The 11,035-nt window shown below is 43.9% G+C and overlaps 1 protein-coding gene across 1 annotated transcript in view; it reads right to left on the reverse strand.

Annotated features, from left to right (window-relative positions):
- Window positions 1-7,601, reverse strand: part of ADAMTS14 (ADAM metallopeptidase with thrombospondin type 1 motif 14) — a 104,551-nt gene extending 96,950 nt beyond the window's left edge. Inside the window, exons 1-2 of the mRNA XM_058189234.1 lie at window positions 7,369-7,601; window positions 394-779 (exon numbers count right to left, since the gene is read on the reverse strand). Of these exons, the coding sequence (XP_058045217.1) occupies window positions 394-779; window positions 7,369-7,462 (480 nt within the window). The 5' untranslated portion in view covers window positions 7,463-7,601. The remainder of the gene's footprint in view (window positions 1-393; window positions 780-7,368) is intronic.
- Between the last annotated feature and the right edge of the window lie 3,434 nt (window positions 7,602-11,035).

Below are 11,035 nucleotides of genomic sequence, written 5' to 3' on the forward strand. Positions count from 1 at the left end.
ATAAATTAAAAAAAACAGTTTGCCGCTTTCCCCCCCCTTCTGCGGCGGCTGAGGCGCGCTGAGATCGCTGCCTAAAAAAAAAAAAATTTTACGGTTGGGGTCGCCACATCGTGGGGAATTGTATTAAAGGGGCCGCAGTACTATAAAGGTTGAGAACCACTGTTTTACAGTATCCTTCCCCTGCCACGCCCACCAACCCATGCCATGTGATGCCTACCAAGTCACACTCACAGAACCGGTAGTAAAAAAAAAATTGAATCCCACCACTGGTCCACACATGGAATTTCTACTTGCAAAACTCACAATAAAGCCATTGTGAGCGATACAAGAAGGAGGTCTAAATATTATGAGTGAAAAATAGAATGGAATGGAATGGCCTCTCTTTTTTCTTACCAATCCATCACAATTGCTAACCGCCACTGTGGCCTCTGGCATGCCTGTAATGCCCCCGGTGAACACGCATTCCTGCTTCAAGGGTTCCCAAAAGACTTCTTGGAAATCTTCTTGCCATTCAGCCAAAGCACCAGGAGACACCAGCCTCTGGTTGGGCTTCAAGCGGAGATGAAGTTCTTTCCCCCAAATAGTAACATTGAAGAAGTACAAGGGATTCCCAGATATGGCTTTTTTCGTAGGGATGCTGCGAACCATCCTGTGTCGAGCTGAATGTTGTGCAGGAGCCGGTGAGTCAGACACCACGTGTGATAGGAACCGTCCCTGGTGATCTACACTGAAGGGCACAATCACATCATATTCACTTAGCTTTCCAGACAGGAGTAGCTCTATGGAAATAAATGCAAATAGACATAAATTCAGCACATTCAAATGAAACTGCTCGCAATAAAATATCTTCTGCCACCAAACTCCAAATTTTGGGCTTGGACAACTTAGAACTACGCCGACTTCAGACTGAGCTAAGCATAGTACATAAAATTATCTACCACAATGTCCTACCTGTCAATGACTACTTCAGCTTCAACAATACACAAGCAAATACAAACTCAGGGTAAACTGCTCCGAACTTGATTGCAGAAAATACGACTTTAGCAACAGAGTGGTCAATGCCTGGAATGCACAACCTGACTCTCTAGTTTCTTCCCCAAACCCCCAAAACTTTAAGCTTAAACTGTCTACTGTGGACCTCACCCCATTCCTAAGAGGTCTGTAAGGGGCGTGCATAAGCGCACCTGCGTGCCTACCGTCCCTGTCCTAATATTCCTTTTTTATTTACTCTTTTCATGTATCCAAATTATGTTTATAATTTTGCCTGTTAACTTATATATGATTGACAAATAAATAAATAAATAAATAAAATATTTTAGCAGGGACACACATACACAAAAAAAAGAAACAACTTTTGTGTGTGAAAAGAAGCCTTTCTCCTTCCAAATATCTACACTTGTAATTTCAGCAACATGGAAACTTCTTTCATCGGTTATAGCAAATTCTAAGAAAGCTGAGTTTTGCATGATACCCCAAAACCACATTTTAATTTAGTATGTGTGGCCATTTTACATTTTGTATGTTGTAGGTACCCAGGAAAGGAAAAATAGAGGATTAAAATGGGTGAATTTTGCAACTCGAATACATTAAGGTAAAGGTTCCCCTTGCACATATGTGCTAGACGTTCCTGCTCACCTCTGTTTCAAAACCAAAGAGCCAGCGCTGTCCGAAGACGTCTCCGTGGTCATGTGGCCAGCATGACTAAACGCCAAAGGCACACAGAACGCTGTTACCTTCCCACTAAATGTGATCCCTATTTTCCTACTTGCATTTTTTACATGCTTTCGAACTGCTAGGTTGGCAGAAGCTGGCACAAGTAACGGGAGCTCACCCCGCTATGCAGCATTAGGGATTCGAACTGCTGAACTGCCAACCTTTCGATCGACAAGCTCAGCGTCTTGGCCACTGAGCCACATTTCTGTTCTGCAAATGTAGAACATCTGCAAAACTCCTATGTAACTTTTTCCTGCCGTTATTTTTTATATCTCACCAGATAGGACAAAATAATAATAGTAATATAGACCTTTTGACTACTGAAAATACAAAATGTATTCAGCCAGGCACTGCTGCATACTTTAAAGCATATTTTCACATCAAAGGCCTTTGCCAAAGTTTGTATTGTATACATTCCTGCTCTCTGAACTGAAAAAAGCTTAGAAAAGTCCATTCTGTGCCATGCTACTACCCAACAATGCATTTTCCACTTCTTTCCTACACTCCACATAGATATATGCATAAGGACATCATAACTAAATATTTTGATGCTGTTTGACTGTTGCACAAGCCTGTGAAAATGATTTGACTCTGATCTTTTATCCTCGTTCTTACAGCAGCTTTGCATTCATACAGAAAAATGTAGTCTTTCGGTTTTTGTTTTCAAGCATCCCCCCTTCCCACTCCCATTTCTACCCATTATCTTTGATTTAAACCAGGGGTCACCAACCTTTCGGACCTCAGGGACCACTAAATTCATAATTTTAAATCCCACAGACCACTAATATGAATTTTTAAAAAGATAAATAGTATTTAGTACAATATAAAAATGCAAATGATTTTTCTGCGGACCACCAAAATTTTCTCACGGACCACCAATGGTCCACGGACCACTGGTTGGTGACCACTGATTTAAACACCAGGATGGATTTGATTTAAATCAAGTCGATTTAAATCATGATTTAAATCATGATTTAAATCATTAGTAGAAAGGCTTGATTTAAATCAACTTGATTTAGATCATAATTTTTAAAGACTCATCTTTATCCCGCAGAGGCTCTTCCTCTGACCTGCTGTTCACTCACCGACAGTCCCAATATTGCAGAATATACAGCCTCGTGCTACGTAACTAAGCTCCATTTCATGCTGAATAAACTAAATTATTAACGTATCTTAAATAGAATGCTGTCTTTAGATAGATTTTTACTCCAAAAATGTTTTATTAAGGTAAATTTGATGAAAATTTTAAAAAAAATCTGATTTAAATTTTAAAAAATCTGATTTTTAATTTTTTTTTTTAAATCATCGATTTTTTTATCCACCCTGATTTACACACACATACACACTGGTGAAGGAGATTTGAAGTGAATAGGAACCGCTGCTTCATCTCCAGTTGCAAAACGAAGTTATTTCCCCTTACAAACTTCAGTTTGCCAAGTGAATACAGTATGAATACAGCTGATGCACACTGATGCCACTTACGGCTGACACCAAGCATCCAAGCGCTTCATTCTGCAATCCTCAAGTAACACATAATGTATGTACTCCAAAAGAGAGAAAATCCTCTGAAATGAAATAATGGTTCAGCAAGATAACAAGATAACCGAAAAATCTTGGAATACACGCCACAGCAGTTTGCAGCTTCTCATCCCAGGAAAACTATTGCTAGGGCAGATATCATGTGCCAAAATAAGATTAACAGCCTCATATCTGAATTATTTGAACATTTAAATAATATATACTAAGAACATGATCAAACAATGTCTCTCTATAAACAGAGTTCTCTTTAGAATAGAATAGAATAGAATTTTTTATTGGCCAAATGTGATTGGACACACAAGGAATTTGTCTTGGTGCATATGCTCTCAGTGTACATAAAAGAAAAGATACGTTCATCAAGGTACAACATTTACCACACAAATGATGGTCAATATCAATATAAATCATAAGGATTACCAGCAACAAAGTTACAGTCATACAGTCATAAGTGGAAAGAGATTGGTGATGGGAACGATGAGAACATTAATAGTAGTGCAGATTTAGTAAATAGTTCGACAGTGTTGAGGGAATTATTTTACAAACAAGAGTTCCCCTGATTGGTTTGCTGCAAAACTCCTCCTGTGTATTTTATTTTGCTTTATAGCCTATCGACTTCCACATCAAAAGGACACCACAAAGGTCTCTAAGATGAGATCTATTATAATATGTAACAAACCAACCAATCCAGCTGAAATCCATAAATCTGTCTAGTATGATCATTTTTTTTTATTTTTATTTTTTATTTACATTTATATCCTGCCCTTTTCCGAAGACTCAGGGCGGCTTACAGTGTATAAGGCAATATGTTTATCATATCATATCATATGTTTATTTTAAAAAAAAAAAAAGTTTGACACTACTGAGAATATCTGATTGACAGAGGCTGAAAAGTAACAGCCAACGGTCAAATTTAAACCTGTTCTTTATTTTCATGCCTGTCGCAAGGCAGACAATGGATTTTTAAAAGATTGGCAATTGTGTTCTCCCTTGTAATTGAAGGAAAATCCTGCCTTCCTTTCCAGTTTCCAAACAGGAAAGCTAAAGCAGAGCAGATCAGACACCGCACGAAATGGGAAGCTGGTGCCTAGAAATTTGGGGGCCAGTTCTAAAGAAAGGCTCAAATATCACTGTAACTAGCAACATGTGGGAGGCGGGGAATTGTTTCCATATCTACTGGGATTAAGGGATACCCTGCCCACCATCTGGGCAGGAGGGTTTGCCGGATCCAGAGAAAATGCACAGGTAGGACAGGATTTGTCCTTTACGTGAAAAGGCAGTTTTTCAATGACATGTAGATGGTCCAGAGGGCAGGAGCAACAGCAGGGAAGACCCGCCTCCTGGACCCCACCAACTGGAATAATCGGGCTGATAGGACCCACAGCATGCCTCCTTTACCAGCAGGAGTGGTACGGGCCAATCCCAGTGGGGTGAGAGTAACTTGGACCCATACTCGGCATTGTCAATATATGGGAGCTTTGTAAAGGTGTCAAGGAAAGATCCAAATTTCTCCTAAGGAGAAACTTGTGAAAACAATTAACTAATAGTGGAACGGCTTGCCTTCAAAAGTTGTGGATGCTCCATCACTAGAGGATTTTAAGAAGAGACAGGACAACCACTTATCTGAAATTGTATAGAGCAGAGACGGCTAACCTTTTCGCCACCGAGTGCTGAAATGGGAGTGTGTATGTGCGCGTGGAAAACTGGAAAAGCAGATAATTTTCCGGTTTCCCACGAGCGCATGAGCCCCAGCCACCTGCTCTTCTGGTTTCTGGCAGAAATACGCATGCGAAACCAGCTGTCCGGTGCGCATTAAGTGCGACCCCTCCCAGCCTGCCACCCAGAACAAGCCAGCGCAGCTCCCCACCTTCCCAGTCACTTCCGGGCCCACGCACCTCTTACCCCTCTGTGGCATCTTCACTGAGTCTTCATGCTGCACTCTTCATGCTGCGCTGTCCTCCAGCCCTCCTGGGGCAGCTTACCACTCTGACAGCAGCTCCTCCTCCTTTTCCTGCTCTAGCATCCCGGCTGGAAGTGGCAGGAGTAGCAGGACACAGCTGCCCTGTGTGCCTGAGCTGGCCAGGTACTCCAGACCGTGGACACACAGCAGTATCATGGGCTGGAGGGCTGGGGCCACAAAAAAAGCCCGCTCGGGTGGGAAGGGAGGGAAGCCCCAGCCCGCCCGTTCTGGCTAGCAACTCTGCTCCCCTTGCTCTTGCTCCCCTTGTGAGTTCCTGGCGTGCGATGCACACTTGCCAGCTGGTCTTCGCCCATGCATGCATGCCAGAAACCTGAAGACCAGGTGGGTGATGCACATGAGCGCACTGGAAACTGGAATATCATCTTCCCGGGATGCGCATGCGTACTGTGCGGTTGCTCTTTCATTTTATGGCGCTCCTGTGCGCATGAAGACCAGCTAACTGCGGCGCACCGGAACCCGGAAGAGCAACGGGCAACAGCTCCGTGTGCCAGAGAGATGGCTCTGAGTGCCATTTCCAGCATGTGTGCCATAGATTTGCCATCACAGGTATAGATTCTCCTGCTTGAGAAGGGGGCTGGACTAGAAAACCTCCAAGGTCACTTCCAGCTTTATTCTGATTGATTGAAAATATAAATATATATAGATAAACATTTCCCATTTCTGCAATTTAAAAGTTTCCAACTTCAGCAGGTTGCTTAAAGTTACTAAGCCAAGCATTTGTTTACTTTCCGGATGTTCATATTTTAAGAAAAAAAGTCTTTGGCCATAAAATCCAGGCATGAAAGCAAGGAAAAACTACCAGTAATTCCCAGAGTGAAATTAGAAATTGTGGGTACTCCATCACTGGAATGTTTTTTAAAAAGAAACTGGAAAACCATTTGTTTGAAATGGTCTAGGGCAATCTCCTGGACTAGAAGACCTCCAAGGTGCCTTCCAAATCTGTTATTCTGTATTCTGCAAAAGACTGGATGGCCACCTATCTGAAATGGTATACGCCACGATCTCCTGCTTGAGCAGGGGGTGGGACTAGAAGACCTCCAAGTCCCTTCCAACTCTGTTATTCTATATATCATTTGGAGTGCTGGGTAATATTGGGTAGATGAGAGAAATGGATTGTTTTTCAGCTCATGTTCGTTACTATGCTATACAAATATATCAGGAACTGCAGATTACTTTAATGACTATCTATCCATCCATCCATCCATCATCTATCATCTATCTACTCTGTCTATCTTTCTATATCACCTCTCTCTCTCTCTCTCTCTCTCTCACACACACACACACACACACATACACAAACATCTATGGCTGGAAATATCTATCCTCGTCATGAGACATATGTCTATCCTGGACATAAACTGTTTCAACTCCTACCTTCAAAATGACGCTATAGAGCACTGCGCACCAGAACAACTAGACACAAGAACAGGTTTTTCCCGGACTCTGCTAAACAAATAATTCCCTCAACACTGTCAAACTATTTACTAAATCTGAACTACTATTAATCTTCTTATCGTTCCCATCACCTATCTCCTTCCACTTATGACTGTATGACTGTAACTTTGTTGCTTGTATCCTCACGATTTATATTGATATTGTTTCCTGATTGCTTATTTGTACCCTATGACTATCATTAACTGTTGTACCGTAGAATTCTTGATTAACGTATCTTTACTTTTATGTACACCGAGAGCATATGCACCAAGACAAATTCCTTGGGTGTCCAATCACACTTGGCTAATAAAAAAAAATTCTATTCTAAAAAGCAGTAGCAGAGTTACACTCATTGACATCTCGCCCGGGGAAGCTAAACCAGCTTTCATTTTGCAGAGCCGTACTGCCACCCAACGGAACTCCGTCGCAGCCCGGTCCCCAAATACTATCCGGTTTTGCAACGAGCCTCTTTTTTTTCCCCCTCGCCTACTACTACTTGCACCTGAGGCTCTACTACCTGGACGAAACCAAGCCAAAGCCTGCGCCCAAATCTACTAGCGAGCGCCAGGCAGCAGACGGGCAGACCCCGGCTTCTCTCCATCGCGCCTTGCTGCTGTCCTAGGGGGGGAACCGCAGCCTGACGGTCCCCTTTTCTTCTTGCCCGCCTTCCTCCCTCTCTCACCCACCTCACCCCCGTTTCCTACCTCGGACTCTGCCTTGCCTGCCGGAGGCGACCCAGCACCGCCGAGGCATCATCACCCAGGAGAGCATCGCCACATAAAAGACGAGCAGATCCATCCGGGGAGGGAGGTCGCCACACGCGCTCGCCGGCCGTTCCAGAGCGGGGCCAAAAAAGTTGCTCCTCCAGGACGCAAAGGGAGCCCCCTGCCTTTCTTTCTTTCTTTCCTTTCTTTCCTTCTTTCTTTCCTTCCTTCCTTCCTCGTCTCCGGCCGAGCCGGCTGACCCCACCCCACCCACCCACCCACCCCCTTCAGCACGAGAAGCCTCGCGGGAGCAGGAGCTGCAGCCGCTCCGCCAGCTGGTCCTCCCGGCAGCGCACTGAGCCCCGAGCCGGGACGCGTCTCCTTCCATCCAAGGCGAAACGGCCTGAAAGGTGGGCGGGGGGGGGGGGCGGAGGAGGAGGCGCCGCTTTCCCGCTGCAAGGCTGAGGGGAGCCGCGGGGGAGGAGAAGGGAGGGGAGGGAGCCGGAGAGGCCCACGCGTGCGCGCGCGCGCGCGCTCCGTCCCAGACACGACACGACCCCCTTCCTAAGGGACAGCCAAGGCGGCAACCTGACCCGCGCGTGACGGAGCTGATGGGCTCGCTGGGGAGACCTCCCCGCCTTCTTCCCCTCTTCTTCCCCGGGAGCGCCGCCGAGGAAGAGGACTTTTCCATTGCACGTGGCGCTTTTCGACGCGGCTTCGCCTTTTGCCAAACGGCCCGAGCCCCCGCGGGCCAAGCGCCGCCTCCTGCCCGGGCCGCCGCCAAAGGGTCCGGAGAATGAACGTCGGGTGGTGGTGGTGGGGTTGTCCCAGAGCAATTCGGAGGCGGTGAGAGGGAAAGAGGACGCTCCGCTCTTCCCGCTCTTTCTTTTGCACCGCTACCTCGTGGAATAGAATAGAATAGAATTTTTTATTGGCCAAGTGTGATTGGACACACAAGGAATTTGTCTTTGGTGCATAGGCTCTCGGTGTACATAAAAGAAAAGATACAACACTTTCAACACTTGATGATAGGAATAGAATAGAATAAAAAATTTTATTGGCCAAGTGCGATTGGACGCACAAGGAATTTGTCTTGGTGCATTTGCTCTCTGTACATAAAAAGACAAGATACCTTCATCAAGGTACTACACTTACAACACTTAATGATGGTCATAGGGTCCAAATAAACAGTCAGGAAACAATATCAATATAATGATATAAAGGTAGAATGAATCCTACCTGCCGGGGTCCCGTCTGGAAAAAAGGGAGGGATTCCGACTTTCACGTGCAGCACTTCCCGAACGTTTTCCTTCAATGCCCAAAATGCTTGTTTTTGTTGGTTAAATTTATACAAGTATTCCTCGGCTTATGACCCCAGTTGAGCCCAATTTTTCCCTTGCTGAGCAAGACAGTGAGATAATTTTTTGTTTCGTTTTCTGACATTTCTTCCCCACCACCACCAGTTGTTAAGGCGAATCGGTGCAGTGGTTAAGTGAATCATATGGCCACCTTGTCAGAAGGGGATCACCTGACCCTGTGACACTGCTGCAGCCATCATAACTACGTTCCAGTTGCCAAACAGCCAAATTTCAATCATGTGACCATGAGCGTGTCACAAACATGATCATGTGACCGTAAGCATGTCGCACAAATAAGTGTGATTGTGGTCACGAGTCGCTTCAGTGCTTTTGTAACTTCGGACGGTCACTAAACGAATGGTTGTAAGTCAAGAACTAGCTCCATGCTGCCCGTCTCACTGTCAAATGACTCTGGACAGCTTGCAACACCAGAAAGTCTTTAGTCAAACGTCCCTGTTTTGAGGGGGAATTGGTCCATGTGTGGTTACCAAAAGAAAGACCTTTTTTTTTACCCAATTCTGGGTGATTTGACCAGAGTTAGAGACCACATTTAATGAAACTTGAAAACAGGTGGTTCCAAATTTCTCAGAAGGTTCCTGTAGAAGGAGGAATGGCAGAACCTGGATGTGGAGTTAAAAGAAGGATCAGCCAAGAATCCCTACATAGCCGCAAATGAAGTACAGTCCTTGAATTCCTTTGACCTTCTGATATAATTCCAAGCAGGTGTGAACCCTTAGTTGAGAAGATTCCTGTGCATAGGCCTTTTAGCAATAAATAAGTTTAATTGGACCAAAGTCGGTGCTGACCAATTGGCCCCCATCTTCACCCGTATCTTCAATAAGTCGCTAGAGATGTGCTATGTTCCTTCTTATCATCCCAGTGCCGAAGAAGCCCACCATCAAGGAACTGAATGACTACAGATCAGTTGCTATAACATCTGTAGTCATGAAAACCTTTGAAAGGCTAGTGCTGTCCCACTTGAAAACCATTTCCTTTCACTTATGACTGTATGACTGTAACTTTGTTGCTTGTATCCTTATGATTTATATTGATATTATTTCCTGATTGCTTATTTGTACCCTATGACTATCATTAAGTGTTGTACCTTAGAATTTTTGATGAACATATCTTTTTCTTTTTATGTACACTGAGAGCATATGCACCAAGACAAATTCCTTGTGTGTCCAATCACACTTGGCCAATAAAAAAATTCAATTCAATTCTATTCTATTCTATTCTATTCTATTCTATTCTATTCTATTCTATTCTATTCTATTCACAGGTAGACCTGGTCTTTCCCGACTGATGGTTCCTTTTTCCCAGCCAAGAGATGTTGCTACAGAGAAAGCAGAACAAAGTACTTTCTCAAGTATGTCTATCAGGGGAAGTGTTGTGAGATCGAAGGGTGTGCGGAGCAGCTGCCTAGTTTTTCAAACTACCTTTTGCATGAAGGTGGGGTGCCTCTGTGAGAGTTGCTCTAGCTGTGATTTGAGATAATTACTCCATTGCAAATTTAGTTGATGTTCATAGCCATTTGCTGGACAGAATAACAGAAGAAGAGGGTTGGAAAGGACCTCGGAGATCTTCTAGTCCAACCCCCTGACCAGTTAGGGCACCTAGACCAGGGGACTCCAACCTTGGCAACTTTAAGCTTGGCGGACTTCAACTCCCAGAATTCTGGGAGTTGGAGTCTGAGAGGCTTAAAGTTGCCAAGGTTGGAGACCCCTGACCTAGGCCATCTTGACTAAGTATATAAATTTAATTAATAAATAAATGTGGATCTGGTTATTAGGATGGGAAAACACCAGGAAATCTCAAAACTTTAGTCAACTAAAGAAAAATGGGCCCAGCAAACTATTCTTTTAAAAAAATCAACTCAAGGAAGCTCATCTGATCTTGGTATCTTGTATATTTTGGCAAGTATATAGCGAGCATGAATATCAAATTATTTTGTATATTTTCATAAAAGCCCCAGCTGCATGAGGCAATTACTCCTGTTGAAATACACAGTTAAGTAAGTGTGAATAGCTTATATCCCAATCCAGAAAAAATAGAGCTAAGCCAAACTTTTAAGATTTTTTTTTCTGCTTTTCCTTAGGAAAAAAAAGACCACCTAGCAGCATTTCTCTTCTTTATAGATATTCTTTTCTCCTCCAGATTCATGGAAGGGCCTCCCAGTTTCTCTGCCCATAAATTTATCTACAGTTCTGGAGAAATGGGTACAGCTGGCCCAAAATATTTTCCAATGAAAATCAGAGGAGCAAATGGCATTCACCCATTCAAATCCAGTGGAATTTTACCACCACCCT

The sequence above is a fragment of the Ahaetulla prasina genome, chromosome 6, assembly GCF_028640845.1.
Source record: "Ahaetulla prasina isolate Xishuangbanna chromosome 6, ASM2864084v1, whole genome shotgun sequence".
Lineage (NCBI taxonomy): Eukaryota > Metazoa > Chordata > Lepidosauria > Squamata > Colubridae > Ahaetulla > Ahaetulla prasina.